The 17371-nt window shown below is 37.7% G+C and overlaps 1 protein-coding gene across 12 annotated transcripts in view; it reads right to left on the bottom strand.

Annotated features, from left to right (window-relative positions):
- Positions 1-1284: 1284 nt before the first annotated feature.
- The window catches only part of dgki (diacylglycerol kinase, iota), a 61007-nt gene continuing 44920 nt past the window's right edge, over positions 1285-17371 (bottom strand). For 3 of the 12 annotated variants that reach the window (XM_079653666.1, XM_079653671.1, XM_079653670.1), the window contains exons 21-34: positions 16803-16915; positions 15185-15247; positions 13756-13871; positions 13127-13206; positions 12903-12947; positions 11559-11628; positions 11194-11234; positions 10973-11097; positions 10799-10824; positions 9530-9567; positions 6972-7092; positions 6319-6379; positions 5730-5829; positions 1285-4494 (exon numbers count right to left, since the gene is read on the bottom strand). In XM_079653666.1, coding sequence (XP_079509792.1) covers positions 4384-4494; positions 5730-5829; positions 6319-6379; positions 6972-7092; positions 9530-9567; positions 10799-10824; positions 10973-11097; positions 11194-11234; positions 11559-11628; positions 12903-12947; positions 13127-13206; positions 13756-13871; positions 15185-15247; positions 16803-16915 — 1110 coding nt within the window. In that variant the 3' untranslated portion in view covers positions 1285-4383. The remainder of the gene's footprint in view (positions 4495-5729; positions 5830-6318; positions 6380-6971; positions 7093-9529; positions 9568-10798; positions 10825-10972; positions 11098-11193; positions 11235-11558; positions 11629-12902; positions 12948-13126; positions 13207-13755; positions 13872-15184; positions 15248-16802; positions 16916-17371) is intronic. The other 9 variants (XM_079653672.1, XM_079653673.1, XM_079653675.1 and 6 more) reach the window with 6 other exon arrangements.

The raw sequence follows: 17371 nt of genomic DNA, 5'->3' as shown, positions 1-17371 counted from the left end.
AATTATTTTTTCCAAGAAGTGATCCTCTTCTTTTCCTTTACACATTGCTGCCATGCCTGAATCATGACCTCAAATAAGTGCAACTCAGCCTTTATCCAAACATGACTCAACCTGATGCTGACTCAGCGGTCATGTTACTCTTAATATAATAAAAGAAATTAAACTGATGATACATACTTTGACATTATAAACTGTTGATAAGAATTAGATCGTGTAAAGGGGACACAAGTGAAGTAACAGAAAAGTTAAGTTGGGAATCAATGGTCTAGAAAAGGCCCATTTCCACTAGTGAAAAGGAAAACAGTGAAAAAAGGTTGAATAATAATAATAATAATAATAATAATCTGTTTTAGAGCTTTTGGTTGTAATATGAAATGTAAAACCAAAAGCTCCTTAATTCTGGATTTTTTTGAAGACAATATGGGCAAGAACTCCTTCAACTAAAAATAGGAATATGGACGGTTCAGTCCACAGAGGGACGTTTTGATCTCACTTCTTTTTCCCAAAGGTATGTTAGTCTGTTACATGCTGGCAGTAAACACTGGAAACTCCCGCCCATGTGACTCAGCCGTCTCAAAAGCATCACAGTCTTATGTCACATTCAGGGTGGAGTTCTCACGGCAGTATGGAAGAACGTTTATTTCCTCTTGGATTTTGGATTTCTGAAGCACAAGGAAGATTTAAAAGAGGTTAAAGTGTTTTAACTGGCAGCATGTGACGAATTAGAAATATTATATCAGCACTTTTTGACTTTTGAACACACCAATATAACTTTACACACCCTTTTAGACAACTGATAATGATTTACAGGAATATTTTATACCATACTGAAGCTTATCAGATATGAACAACCCTAGTGTCTAGGTGTCTACTTCAAATGTTTTTCAATATATATATATATATTATTATTATATCTTTAAATATCCTTTTTATTTCCGATATTCACTCTTTCTACACAATACGGTTTTAATACACCTTACTGTTTTTCTATCTTTTTTAATGATTTAGGTCTATTTTGCTGCTTTTGTGAAGCACTTTTTAAAGTGGATTTTGAAAGTGTATCTATATACAATGATAATAATGATTAATATTATTATTCGTAGTATATTAGATGCTGCTCTTTTAACCCAAATATAAAAAAACACATTATAAAGCACACTATGGAGCATTTTGCATTCGAAAATTAACTTCTTCATTACATCCTGTTGTTTCCAGAACAATGTTTTTGGCTTTAGAAAGAGGAAACAGTTAGAAATAGATTCAGACAGGAAATAACGTCAAAACTCACAGCATCACATCTTCTTTTAACAAATTAATAAAATAAAACAACAAACTTCAAGTAATCCCATCATCATCATCAGCAGAAAAATACAAAAGCAAAAGTCCAACCTCAGGTGGAAACCATTTCAAACTATAATAATTAAAAACAACAGCAATGCCATCTTTTATGCCATTACCAGAACATAATCCCAAGGAAGGAGGTAAGGAAACGCCATGCATAAACTAACGCTGATGAGAGACGATTTAATACAACGTTTCTACTCCATGAGAAGCGTGTGTGCATGTCCTTCAGAGCTTTTGACTATTATATAGTCTCTTTGTAGGAAAGGTTAGAATTTCATTTACACACATGTTCTGTTTTATAATCTCCAGACACTCAGAGGAAGTCTCAGAGTTGGATGGTGAAAGCGGTAGCCATCGTAGAAGTCCTTCGGCTTAAAACATTTGGGGATTTAACAAAGTTGGACAGGAAAACTCAAATTTATAATCTAAACATTTGGATTTGGTCAAAGAATGTGAAGCAGAATATGCCAAACATTTTTAAAAGGAAAAGCTGTAAGCCAGGAGTGCCATATGAGCTTTTTTATAAATACCCCAAAGCAAAACATTGTTTTTAATTTGAAAAGAAAACAATGTTTGACTTTGCCGGTTTATTCATATATTTGTTAGCAATTTTAGCTTTTTATTTGCTATAACAACGAGAAACAAATTAATGACTAGATTGAAATATGAAAATAAAATCTAATGTCTGGAAAAAATACTGAGGTATATTTCTGGTTACTTTGCTTTTTTTAATTTAGATTTTTTGTTTCCAAATTTGAGAAGCATTATCATTTCATTAGGAGGACTAACTATGACAAGTAAATTGTCCTTTTATATTAAAAGCAAAGAAAAACCTGTGTTAATAAGTTAATGATGAATCATTTTGACTTCTATAGACCTAAAAATACAACCTGAAAGGTGAATTCTTCATCATGGAAATATTAAAAAGGTTTTTTGAACATTTGATGTCTTCTGGAGCTTTTAGTCATAAGAAGGAAGTCTGGCAAATATATCTGAAAGCTCTGGAAGAAGTCTAATAAGTAATCTGAATAAAGCTTCCTCTCTGTGTGAAAGAAAAAAGGAATAAATCAGTATAATAACATCAAACTTAAGCAATCACTCGTAAAAAAAGTCTTATTGAAAATGTGATTTCCCCATGTTGTTGTTCAATAATGTACATTAGGTTTAAAAGCCTTCAAACTTCTGTGACGGCTACACTTGATACACTGAATAGTTCCTCACATACTTTGAAGAAAACAGCTCCAACTTTATATCTCAATTTAGTTTACAACAGGTTATATGAAAAGAAACCTAACAGGGCTGTTTTAAATCCATGGACATACTGTACATGCACACAAAATTAAAATTAAATAACAAGACAATCATTTACCCAACCAGCACTGAAGTCAAATCAAACATTCAATCCTCCTCGGTGCTAAATGGTCAAAACATTAATGTAATGTAAACGATTAATATAGAAATGAAAAGAGACGTCATCTATTCATATTGCATTGAATATGGCTCAGATCTTTTCTTTTCTTCTTGGATAAATGCTGCCACACACACACACACACACACACACACACACACACACACACACACACACACACACACACACACACACACACACACACACACACACACACACACACACACACACACACACACACACACACACACACACACACACACACACACACACACACACACACACACACACACACACACACACACACACACACACACACACAAAAAGCTGCGTATGAAAGCGTTGTTGGGTCAAGGGCACAGTAAGAAAAGTTTAAATATTTAACAGTGTCAGAGTCAGACGTCTTAAAATATAAAAAATAATTTTAAGACACCATTAAAAAAAAAGGTTCCGTCCCCATAATTAACAGCCTGAATTATGGGTAATTTAAACTTTTGTGTTTTTTCCCCCTACTGAGCCGATACAGGCTTAGTTTTATATTTCAGATTTCAATTTGTACCATCTGTGTCCAGACGTTCTGTAAACAAGGTTAACATGGGGCATGGGGGGAGTTGTGTTCTTCCGGATTTAACTTTGTAGAATAAACCAATAATTCCAAAACGTATCTATTTTATGATACAGATCAATATAAACTTGAAGCAGCTGTATAACAATGTTATTGTTATTATTATTTAGGGGCCTGGAAATGTAAAATGTTGGTTTCAAGCACTTTAAAAGGTTCCTCAACTCAAAAGCCTTTAACATCTTTTTATTATTTTACTCTAAAGTTAAAATGAAGCATTTCCCAACCTTGTACGAACCCTAAGAATAAAGTTAGTATGCAAACAACATATATATATTATTAAATGTGTGTATTTAACTAGTATTTTTATTTGTTTAATATCCCAAACATTGGACCAAAGCATATACTTGTTTTGTTTCAGTATTTGTATGTGAACGTTGGATGCGATAAAAAATAAAGTTTCCTTCCTTCTGAACTCAGACTAATGTCAGACAGTTGAAATAAGATTATTCTTTAATAACCTCATCAAAGTGTGGACCCTGGTATGCTGATGGAAACATTAAGATTACATCATTTGGTATGAAAGCAGAGATTTATGTGAAAAACAAACCACTGTGATAGTTTCTAGGAACATTAAATAGATATGACACTACATTACTGTAATGTCTTTGGCACACATAGGGTAAACATATATAAAACTGTAGTATTTATGTCATAACAGAAATATTTTCTAAATGTTTCATCAACACATTGAACCCATTCTTAAAATATGAACTTTTTTTTCACGAGTTCAGCTCACGGCGGCCGCTCAAAGTGCACTTACATCCTGAAACCTTAACGAGCAAACACTCAGTCAATCAACCAATCAGCACAACCAATAAATAGAATATGAATAAATAAATACAAATAAATATTTGACCGTTAAAATGTCCACTGCGGTGCTGCTGGGAGCCGAGGCAGTTCACTGTTCGTCTGCAGAGTCTGTTTTTTTTTACACTTTCTCTCCCAGATTCGTCTCCACTACGAGTGTGTGCAGAGTCCAGAGAGTGTGTGTGAGTGTGTGTGTGCCTCAGACAGCCGTCTCTAGGTCCTCGTGGTTGGCAGAAGGTGTGTGTTTTTGAGCGTTCAGGAAGCCGGCGAGCTCAGAGTCTCCCTCCGCCTGCTGGGCTGCCGTCTTCCCCTGGAGGACACACACACACACACACACATAACAATTATATCCCAATTAATACACTTTTCAACAATATATATTTCCAGAATCCGAGTTGACATATTTCCATAACTTAATTTGTCTAACCAACAGTCCGAAAATTACAAACTTTCCCAAAACAAAACAAAGCAGAACATTTTCACTTTCACAAAGAGTTTCTGTCATTTAGAGGGCTGCACGATTTGGTTAAAAAAACTAATTGCGATGATTTTTGACTGATATTGCAATTGGGAATTAACGATAAAAGATGGAGGACAGACAAGAAAAAACATTAATGGATTATAAAACTTGTTGTGAATTATTATCTAGCCCGTCAAGTAATCAGTTCATGATTTGTAAATGTTATGCAGTCCTTAAAGCCCCTGTCACACTGTCCCAAAATTGACACCAGATGGACACACGATAAAGGAAATGACGTATATTACTCTATAGTTTTCTTTCTCTTTTAATCCTTATGTTATATTGTTATGTTATTTATACAGTTTAACCTTGTAGTGAACCCAGAGCAAACACAAACACACAGCTCAGTTTTCTAAAGCTAAAACATTCCTGCATACAGATTAGGACGGGGCTCCCCCTGAGGTACACCCTAGAAAGATCCAGTGAACTTGTTGCTCTGTGAATCATTTACAGTGGGGCAAAAACGTATTTAGTCAACCCCCAATTGTGCAAGTTCTCCCACTTAAAAAGATGAGAGGCCTGTAATTTTCATCCGAGGTTCACTTCGTGAAGCTCCACACGCTGGGCGACAACCTGCTGGACCACCAAGAAGAGGTGACGGAGAAGTATTACTATGCCCTCTACGACATGGTCGTCCGCGGCAACTGCTTCTGCTACGGTCACGTCTCAGAGTGCGCCCCCATCGACAGAGAGCCCAGTTCTGCAGAGGGCATGGTGCGTAAAATAAATACTCCAAGTCAGAAAGAAATGGAAGCTGGGTTCCAAATCACATTTTTTTTATTCTTACTTTTAGTATAGCAACTGTTGCATGATACCAGGTTGAATATTCCTGAAGCTTGGTTTGTTACTAACTAGGAACCAAATCAAAAATAAGTCTGGTTATATACTACATGTCCTGCTGCTCTCCTCCCTGACACGACTCAGCCAGACCCGGACTTACGGGAAGTGTTTGTGTGTGTGTGTGTGTGTGTGTGTGTGTGTGTGTGTGTGTGTGTGTGTGTGTGTGTGTGTGTGTGTGTGTTCACCTGGAAGTTGGTCTTCTCGAGCGACGCCCCAGCATGCACCAGCAGTCTGCACACGGCATGATGCTTCTCTGAGGCTGCTTTGTGCAAGGCAGTGTCTCCTCTGTGTGTGTGCACACGCACACGCACACACACACACACACACACACACACACACACACACACACACACACACACACACACACACACACACACACACACACACACACACACACACACACACACACACACACACACACACACACACACACACACACACACACACACACACACACACACACACACACAAGTTGTGATGTCAAGATGTCACACACGTCATTGTGGTTGTTTTTATCAGGTGAAGACCACACTGACGTCAAACAGAAAGCAGATAAAACAGGATTGAGGCATGAAACGTCTCACACTAGAAGGGTATGTGGTTTTTTAACAGTTATAAGTTAAAACGAACAGGTCTCTCTTGAAAATGAGACCTTGTGTCTCAATGAGATCTACACCTGTATAAATAAAGGCTAAATAAAAAAATAAAATAAGTATATTACTCTAACAGAATGAATCCGTAAGCAAAACATTTTTTTTTAAATAGGTTACATACTTTTCTCTGTCCGTCAAATCCAGAAGCACCTTAGAGCCTGAAGAGGAAGAAGCAGGAGCAGCTTTGATGACAATGATCATTTACTGTATTAAATAAATACACCTTTATCCATCTTAAAGTAATATTCCTAGAACAATGTCAAACTCATGAAGGGCAGACAAGTATGAACATGGACGCAGCAGAATCACATCAGGTCTCTTTAATGGCAAACATTCGTCTTGGCCTACATTACCCACAATGCCACTTGACGTCCAACAGTTTGGTTGGAGATTCAGATGTGTCTAAATAGGAGTGTCTAATGTAGCAATGAGCTTTAAAGATATAGTAAAGATGGGGAGCGGGCTACAGAGATACATTTTTCGAACGTCACAACTTCAGGTTTTGTTTTGTTATTTCTACTTCTAGTTTTAAATGTAGTGGCCTTACTTGAGGACGTTATACAGCTCTCTCTGGGGATATTAAAGCCTTTATATGACTTTGTTACATATGCAGTAGAACTCCCTTACACTGGGAAACAGACTTAAATAACAATATTTGGAAGGCTGTAATGGCTCTTTGTTTAGAGTATTAAACACAATCTTTATATCTGAAATACCCCAAAAAGCAGCTTAAAAATCATGTGTCACACTTCACTGCATCATGCACATCCTCACCCTGTTGCAGGATGAAGCTGACCAGCTCTGTGTGTCCGCTGTGAGACGCTATATGTAGCGCTGAGCATCCTGCAGAGTCTCTGACCATCAGACTGACGCCCCGACGCACACACTCCGTCAGCTGGAGACACACACAGGAAACAGGTTAGGGTTTTAGAAGACAAGGGAAATACAGAGTGCTCACTATTACTCCACTTATTAACAAGGATCATATGAAACATTCATCTGAAAAAGAGAAGAGAGGATTTATGCCAGATTTAGCTATTAGCTCATTTTGAGCTTATTTAAAAAATGTTGGCATTTATGTATTTTCGTAATATATAGCATTGTTTACAAAGAGTTAAAGGTGGGATGGGTAATTTTGGAGAAACCAGCTCGAGTGTGCTAGAATTTGAAAATACACAGGCGGAAAAAATCTGCCACTTCCTTACAGAGCCCCTCCTCCAACACACACGAACGCGCACATGACCAATGAGGGCACAAGATAAGTTTGTGCACAGATGGAAGAATGACAGGCAGGTAGGCCATCCAGTTACTTTAGCCGGCCCGGCTAAAATGATTGGTCGTGCTTTTTACAGTACTACGGCTTCCACAGACGACATTTTTTAATGGATCTTTTGTCAAAGCACTTCAGATATTCATTGCTATCGGGATGTTAAGAGCATTCCATGGAATATAACAACAAGTGTATCTCGAGCCGGTTTCTCAAACTTACCTATACCCACCTTTACAGTTTTTCTCAATCGCTAAACCCACTATTTAGAATCAAAATTCCTTTCATCAAACCAACAGCACAGCCATCGAAACAGAAAACCATTTCTCTACAACAGTATACCATTTATCATTGATATCACACAAAATGCAGATGCTAAGCAGTGTTTTGCAAAACAGATCACACAATTCTCGAACTGAAGTTACAATTCTCTACACAAAGATCAAAAATCTTTTGTGTAACTCATGTCTAAAAAACAAAAATAATCTTCTCACAGTGGATAACACTTCCTCATAAACTTAGACCATAGCTACACTAATTGACACTTGATGTGCAAAATATTAACACTTGTTATCAGTAACTCCATGGAATGTACTGTATACCTTACAGTAATGATGTTACATTGAAAACATTTACATGATAGAATTTGCATGAATGTACTTAAAATATTTTTTTAAATGGTGCCGGTAAAGCTATAATAGTGTTGATATGACTTGCATAGCTCTTTGAGATGTTCATATGGGGAGGATTAGCTATAGCTGATACAACATTTTTACAGTCAGTAATTGTGGTCTTTTCCTTTTTGCACATTGAGAAATGTTTTTTTTTGTATTGTGGTGAATTGAGTACTTCACTTCCATGTAAATGAATTGCTCACAGCTGACATCAATGAATTTCCTATAGTAATTGTAATTAGTGAGAATCCTATAAAAGACCTCCCTCACTTCAGTAAGATGTTTGTCAAGGGTGGTGTCGACACGCAAGGAGATATTACCCACGCTGCCTTGCAAGGGAAGACATACGCTGTGACGTAGATGAGGCTATGTGGCCAGACAGACGGCAAAGAGCAGATCAGTAAAGCTATATAGATCTCATTCTCTGCTTTACTGCTGATTTACATCATTTACCCATGTTATTTTTTTTCCAGTGTATTGCTATTCATCTTTTGTTTCTGTTACGGTGCTCTACTGAAAATGAGACATAAAAACAATGACATAGTTACAGTAACACACTGTTTTTCCTATATGTAAGTTTGTTTCTCCCAACTTGTCAGTTTTCCGTTCAGTTTCCAATATCGATAGCTTGAGGTTTGTGTATTGATGATTGTAGTCAGTATTTAGTGTGCCACTTAGTAATGACTGTTCAAATAGTCTTCTAATGAGCTGACAAATGTTTGTTTTTGGAGAAGCTATCTGGTTTTGGAAGGGGTATTTTTAGTTTTGAGTGCCTTAGAGCACTTTGCAAGAAATGTATATTGTTATGGTAGAATGGGTTATTATGGTGACCGGAGTTTCAGTTATGAAAACACATTTGTCTCATTAGAGGACAATTTGTTCTGTTTCGATCGACTTATTCTTTTTTGTGACCAGTATTTTCAGTTTTGGTCATGTAAGTGCATTTTGCAAAAGATATTCAGAGTTATGGCAAGTGTGTTTCTGTTTAGATGGCTATGTTCTTGTTTTGAAGAAATGAATTTTGATTCTAAATAGTGGGTTTAGCAATTGAGAAAAACTGTAATAAACCATGTAAATTCAAAGGATATCCTGTGTTTCCTGGAGCCTGCTTCCTGCACTGGTTCTTAAAAATTGCTTTGGGCAATGCTTGTTGTAAACACTGTTCAGTGATTTAAGGAAGTGGTTTAACAAAGGATGTTTGTCTGAGTGTTCAATTTCAGTTAAATGCAGCGGATGACAACAGGTTAAACTGGTATCTATATCAGCGGTGTGTGAGTGTGAGAGTGTGAGTGTGAGTGTGAGTGTGAGTGTGAGTGTGAGTGTGAGTGTGAGTGTGAGTGTGAGTGTGAGTGTGAGTGTGAGTGTGAGTGTGTGTGTGTGTGTGGGATTACCATAGAAAGATCTCCTGTACTGGCAGCTGTGAGCAGGGCTGTAAACAAACAGAAAGACAGAAATCATCATCATCATGACACTGCATAATAAGTCGATTTCCATGGAAACACTTGTTGATCTGCAAACATATTCCACTTTTGATAAACTAGCTGCCTGTATGTTGAAAAACTGTCTGACTCTGTTTACAAACCTTAAGAAAAAGGAAGAGAACGGATAAAATAATGATTATGTTATCCTCTCTGTTGGGACTCTTGAACTCTTGACTTTGAACTTTCAGTTTCACTTCCTTACAAATGCTAAGCCTGTCAGAGAATTGACCAGACAGGTGACAGTCAAACATATTTCCATGTAGCAACATATTTTATCTCTGGAGCCATCAAACTGCTCTAAAAACCACAGTTAAAAAAATACTTAACGACAAATGAACCCGAATGCCTGCCTTAATTTTGACTCGTTTTATACACCAGGATTCTTAGGGAGGTAAAGGCACCAAAAAACGTTTGATCACATTCAACTGAAACAATGTGCCACAACAACAGTGATTTTGAGGTTTCAACGTCACGTATGTCATTTTATGAGAAAATGTTGTTTCTGTCAATCTTTAACATGTCTCTGGAAATGATATGAAGACACAACACAACAACAAACAAATTTGAGAACAAGAAAACAAGTCAATATTTGTTTAATCTATGAGTGGTGACTTGAACGGCAATCAAAACTGAAAGTGGATACACATGAAACATGTTCGGACAAAGGGTTCAACAGACTGGAGAGTCCCAGGAATAAAAATAACTTATTTCTCACATGACACCATAAATATATTCCAACTTCTCCAGAACAAATCCCCAAGGAGTTTTATTGTTATAGTCATAACAAGCCTGGAAATGAGGAATAAGGGGCTGACAGCAGTTTCTTCTGAAAAGTTATTCAGGCATCTGTAGATATCCTTTGGACATTACTTATAGATACAATTACACAGAAGTGGTTTGTAGGAAGCTAAAATAATGCATATTCCTGCCTTAAAGTACCACAACAATATGAAAAATCATATTATTACAGGTTTCACTTTTAGTTTTGGCTGGCTTTAAATTACAGCTACAAACTATGTTTTATTCATTTGAATGTGTGTGTGTGTGTGTGTGTGTGTGTGTGTGTGTGTGTGTGTGTGTGTGTGTGTGTGTGTGTGTGTGTGTGTGTGTGTGTGAGTGTGAGTGTGTGTGTGTGTGTGTGTGTGTGTGTGTGTGTGTGTGTGTGTGTGTGTGTTTTACCTTGTTCATCTGATGTCAAGGAAACACTAGAAAAACAAATGACAGAAGGAATTCAATTGGGGTTCACTTATGTAGAAAACATGACAAGTGCAGCAAGTGGCCGTTTTTACAAAATGTTGATAAATGACATCATCTTTAATATATACAGTATCTTCTGTTTGTGTGCTGACGTACCCAGAAGAGGGCTCCACCACCAGATCAGGCATCCCCGTGGACGACCCCGGCCCCCCCAACGGGCCCTCGTGGTCCAGGATGAACACCTCGTCCTGACAAATCTCCGTCACAAAGTGGAGGTGCTCCTGCAAACACACATGCATCAAACACAGAGCATTGTGAACACATATGAGCAGGTGAAATATTGGTTATCAATCATAGCATTTTGAATCTGTTTTTACCTGAGCCTTGTCGATACGATAGAAGCGGTCAGTTGATGTGGCTGCAGAGCAGAGACATGCATGTAAACAGGAAGTACTTAACAAAGAAAAACTGTATGTGTAAACAAGTGTATAATTAGAAGAAGAAGAGAAAAAAGAAGGAAAAGACATCTGTGTGTAATCACATCACTAGATCAGCTGATTTTAGTTTTATAAATTAAGTAATAAAACAGGATTACATTGTGCTATAAGACAATTAATGACCCTTAATCGAGAGTAAGCAACAATAAAAGTTACTTAGAATCCTGGAAGATTTTCATATCTAGTTATGTATAAACTATTATTATCTCTGCCACTGATCCTGATTATAATAATAAGTCACTCACAGTCCAAGAAGCTCCAGTGGGGAGAGAGTCTGCTCGTTGAACTTGTCCGCGGGACGCCTCGGACCTCATCCTGAACACAAACGGATCAGACTCATGAACTTCATCATCACTTCCAACTAGAAACTGAATGTAGAAAAACATTTATATTTATGGCGGATTAATTAAAGAAAGCAAAAGAGAAACATATTATTAAACGTTATTTGTTGAGCAGCTGAACCATAAATGCAGACAGAGACAATCACGAACATTAGTGTGTCGTGTTGAAATTATTTTCTAAATTTCCAGAAAGGTTTCCCCAGGTGTGGTAGGACCGGACTCTACGCAACATGGGTGTCGGTCTGTCAAAACTAAAAACTAGTTCTTGTTTTAATCTTGTTTTTTTAGGGGAATTCCTTTGTCTGTATGGATATGCCAACATCACAAAGCATATCATCACTATCATATACAAATGTGATTAGTTCATGAAATTATTATATCTTTTAAAAAAGATAATGTTCTTATTTGTATCATAATGTGTTTACTGTGTGTATTTCTTTGTTTCTTAAATTACGCATATATATTTTATTTATCAAAAGTATTTTCTACCTAACTTAATTGTCCATCTTTCATGTGTCACATTTATATGTATGTATGTGTTGTAAAGCTACAGCTCTAGTATAATATACAAAGATATCATATCATCTTGGACATTGAAAACCAATATTTTAAGATAAATGTCAAAATCCTTGACATTTTGACCCAGATTTGAGTTATTGTAAACATTCCTATTGATGGTGTGGGGGAAACCTCTGAAGCAATCAGGACTCAGAGAGAAACGATGGAGAGCTGGAGCTTTGATGGCAAACACTGACGGTTTATTTGGAGCTTCGGCCGGAGAATTTACAAGACAAGTCATAGGGCCATGTTGGTCTGACCACACGGTTGAGATGCCACAATCAATTCTGAAGCACCATCCTGTAGTTCCAGGTTTTAACTAGTTCAGAGTGCAATAATCAACATTCTTCAATATATAGACTAAACAGCTGAGGACACTGAATCACATTTGTTGTCTCTTATGGCTCAAGGTCATCTACACCCCGAGAAGGATGTGTTCCAGGCGTCCCACAACAATAACCATCTCTGACCGACAGTTGCCCGGTCACAAACTGGTAAAAACAGCAACTTGCTAGGGCAGCGGCAGCCCCTCCTTAAGGGAGATAGCGGCTGCTCAAGGTTGGAGCATCTGGGTCAGAGGGTGAAAGAGGACTAGGGCAAATTATTCCCTAACAGATGGCATTTTATATACGAAGCCAAAACTGATGATAACCCAGTTTTTACAGCAAAAAGAGACTAGAAGGGATGTACCTGATAGTGCACTCTGTGGCCAGTAGATGGCGCCTGGTGTAAATCCTAATAATCACAGCACACAGGTTTCAAGGTTAACAACAAACTTCAGATGAAACACACACAGAGGTTAGCTCGTTATAGACACACAGCGATTATCCGTCTATAAGCAATATGCATCATGAAATAATAATGTTGAGGAAAAGTGATGATGAGCATTGATGAAGATTGAAGGGGAAACTTGCCTCCTGTAATCGGTCGATATAGAGTCTGCATGTTTCCAGGTCACAGTCCCCCCTCACCACCACTATGCCTACAGGGATGGCTGCGATACAAAAACACACTTTAGAAGATGATGCATTGAAAAGAAAGAGTTTTCTCGGCTGCATTTATTGACATTTTAAAAGACTAATATGGTGAAGCCAACAGGTGCCTATTCACACATTCAGCAGTTACAAAGCAACATGATCAATAATGTATCCAATAACTAAACTGCCATGTGTGTATAATATTTTATTTTAGGACATCTTTACTTTCAATTATTATGTTTTATTTCACATTTTCGCAAAGCTCAATTTCACCCGGGGTGAATAAAGAATTTCTGATTCAGATTTTAAAGTCATGTTGGTGTCCAGCTGTTGAATGTATTTCCAATATTCTCTTTTCATAATTGCTAAATGCTTCCCTATGTTTATTAGCTCGTCTCTTACTCGGTATATCTGCTGTTTGCTGATAAACAGGCTGAGAACAGTGAGAGTGAATGAAAACGGCATCATGCTGGGCTGGAAAACCAAAACAATGAGCTGAGAGGCACAAATTACATAATCGTTGTGAGTCGTCATGTGATTTAAAATAAAAAAAATATTATAGCCACCTAAAAGATCCTTACATATGTCTCGTAGCCGGTCTTTGTCGTACTGCAGTCGGTCGTACTCCTGGAGGCTCACCCGATTCACTCTGAGACGCAGACGATCTGGAACAGAGTGGGGGCTGCAAAGAAACACACAGTGTACACGTTCACACACACAGATTCAGACAAACAAACAATGATGTGGACACATACACACACAGATACAGTACATACTGTATACACACACACATCACAGACCAAACTTTGCTGCTTTTGCAACCTTTTACATATTTTTTACGTGAAGGTTTGGAATTGAACCAAGGTTTTAAAGTCTAAGTTATAAATGGAGGTTTAAGATAAGATACAGTAAGATGGATCTTTATTAATCCCCGTGGGGAAATTCAGTCGTTTACCAGCAACAGGGTAAGATTGAAAAACAGCACAGATTACATATTAAGGATCCAATCAAAGATAAATAAAAAAAGGTAAATAACTATAAAAAAAGTTTGTAAAAAGTATTCAAAGTTATAAACGATCCCCAGAGCTGTTACTGTAAAGATGTACAGCTCGGCTATCTTCCTGAAACACATTTTTAAGTCAATGGTATGGGTAATGATGCTTTAGCGAAAATAAGTGTTACAAATTGATGCCAAAAACATGATGTATGATCAAAGGCTTCAACTCCTACCTGCAGAGGAACAGAAATGTTTCAAAATAAAGTACATTAAGGTCACTTTTCATTCACAGCGGAAGCAATATTAAGAAAGTAGCTTTTCAGGAGAGGGCGTGGACATTAAGAGAGAGCAAAGGAGCGGTGCGGGTATACAAAGCTCAGGGAGAAGTTCAAGGTAAAGGGACTACAGCGAGAAAAACATCAAGACAAGAAGCAGAAGCAAATGTAAAAGTGGCTTCAGCACGCTGCCATACACTCTTCTCTGTCAGTCGGCAAATAACCAAAACTCACATTCAACACAATACGATGCAACCTGGGTTCAATCAATACGAGATTTGAAATCCAACACAAGTTTGTCGAGGCTGATGCTGAAAATAGTGGTTTCTCTGAGTCAGTATTTAACACCTTTATCATTTGTATAGGTTGGACAAAAGAAAAGAAACAATTGGTAATTTTGCATATTTTTGATGTTCTTCATTTGACTAAAAGTTTGCATAAAGGTAAAGAAAGGAGTCTAAAGGATAAAGGCTGCCATATTGTGAAGACTCACAATCATTCAAAAAGTGGGTTTATTATTGGAAATGAAAGTAAATTGAGGGTAGAATTTAGATTGTTTAAACAAAGAGTCGTCAATCTGCATGGTATGAGTGATTGAATACATGGACTGGTTTAGGTATCCTCAAATATTGTTTGAACCCAAACGAACAAACGCTGACAGAAACAGCATCGAATCAGTCAGTGACACGAAAGAGACAGTGACAGAGGGTCTCAGGTACTTACACAGAGAAGGAGTCTGGGGGAGCAGAGAGGCGGCGCAGATCAGCTGCACACACCTTCTGAATACTACAGCCGCACACACACACACACACACACACAAAAACACACACCGAGGAGAGGAGAAACGTATGGCAGAGAGGAGACGAGGTGAGCAGTGGAGGGGAAGAGAGAAAAGAGGAGATAAGGAAATGAGAGGAAGGAAGAAGAGAGGGAGGACACAAGGAAACAAGAGTGAAGGAGAGGAGACAAGTGAGAAAATGCAAAATATAGGCGAATAGGGAAAGGAGTAGGGGAGAAGAAATGAATCAAACAAGAGCAGAGGAAGGGAAAAAAGAAAGAGAGAAGGTAAACAAATGAAAACAATAAGTAATCATAACGTTTTGTGTTGATAAAAAGAGGAGGAGGAGGGGGGGATGAGAAAAGCCCATCAGGTAAGTGGACAAACAAGAAGAGCACAGAGAACAGGAGCTGCAGCTCGTCTCTTATCACTGCAGACCCACAGATATGACAGCTGAACATGGAGTGGGTTAGTCAACAGGGTCTGAGAAGCGTTAGTAGCCAGATATAAGCTGTATTTTTACTCAGCCGCGAGTGCAAGTACATTTATTCAAGTCTCAAGCGCATGTTATGCTGCTTTTGGCTTCTACTCCATTACATTTCAGAGGCAAATCCGCAGGCTTTTACTCCAAAAGCTTTATTTTCTGTGTTCATTTGTACATTAAATATATATGATGCAGTACCCTACTTCCCAGTAGTATGTCAAGTATCTGAAACTGGCTCCAACACTAAAATGCTCTTACTTGATTAATAATATAACACTAGGACAATAATTTCAGCATACTGATGTTTTACTTCTGATGCTTGGATTTATGGATGTATATAAGTAACAAATGCTGTGTTTTATCTTGTAGTTTGTCAATGCGGAGTAAATACAAGTATACATTATATACTTAAGGATAGATTGGTAGTATAAAAATGCATCATATCATATGTTTAAAAATCACACTTTTATATGATTGTGCAGTACTTTTACTTTGGAAACCTTTTGTCCATTTGGCTGATAATACTTTTATACAATCCACATATTAATTCAGGAATTTAAAATCTTACTTTTAATGGAGTATTTTTAGACTGTGTTTGTTCTACTTGTAGTATCTCTGAGTACTTCTTCCAGCACTGCAGACGACCACAATGCAGCTGCTTTCACCCTGACATAAATCAATAAACGTCTCCTTCTTCTTCTTCTCAGCCGATAACCACACGGTATAACATGTCAGAGTGCGATTGGATATCTCCCCGGTGCTTTTGTTTTGATTAAATAGAATGTAAACATATCCATTTCCTGTGATTGTGGTTTGGCGGGCTGCAGGGAGACGTGGGACACGGAGAGGAGTGAATGTCAGCTCCCACTAAACAGATTGAGTGACTCACTCTGTGCAACCCGGGCTTTTACAACACTGCTGGCCTAGTTCCTGTGTGTGTGTGTGTGTGTGTGTGTGTGTGTGTGTGTGTGTGTGTGTGTGTGTGTGTGTGTGTGTGTGTGTGTGTGTGTGTGTGTGTGTGTGTGTGTGTGTGTGTGTGTGTGTGTGTGTGTGTGTGTGTGTGTGTGTGTTTGACTCACTCATTAAGCAGGGGCACAGAGGTGCGCCTCTTGCTCTTCTGGACCATGTTAGCCTGATTTCGGAGGGAGATTCGGAGCGTGGATGGAGCCAGTCGACACGGCTCACCGTCCACCTGCATGGACACACAGAGACCCAAAATAAAACTCAATACTGTTTTAATGTTAGTGACACTACAATAATTAAAACAAACAAAATGCTTTTCCAGGAAGAAAAGGATATAAGAACATGATCTAAGGTCCTTTGAGTTCAATGCGCGGGCTTCAATTCTAGCCTTCATCTTTTTAATTTGGCTTTAAATAAGGGTTGACTTTACTGTTTTATTTTCTACTTTACGTATTGCTATTTTTTTACTTTTTGTTATTGTTTATATTCAACAGATCTTGTTTTTTTTAGGCTTCATATTTGCACGAAATATACGAAACAAATACCTTTTTATTAGTATCAAGTGAAGCAAAGTTTAACAAACATGTATTGCACAGATTAGCTATGAGTACTTTATTTGATTGAAATCCTTCCCTTCCTATTTCTAACCTTGATGTATGCCTGTGTAATTCATCTTAAAAGTAGT

This window comes from Notothenia rossii, assembly GCF_949606895.1.
Source record: "Notothenia rossii genome assembly, chromosome: 10".
In the NCBI taxonomy this organism is placed as follows: Eukaryota; Metazoa; Chordata; class Actinopteri; order Perciformes; family Nototheniidae; genus Notothenia; species Notothenia rossii.
This window is presented reverse-complemented; position numbering and strand designations above follow the sequence as displayed.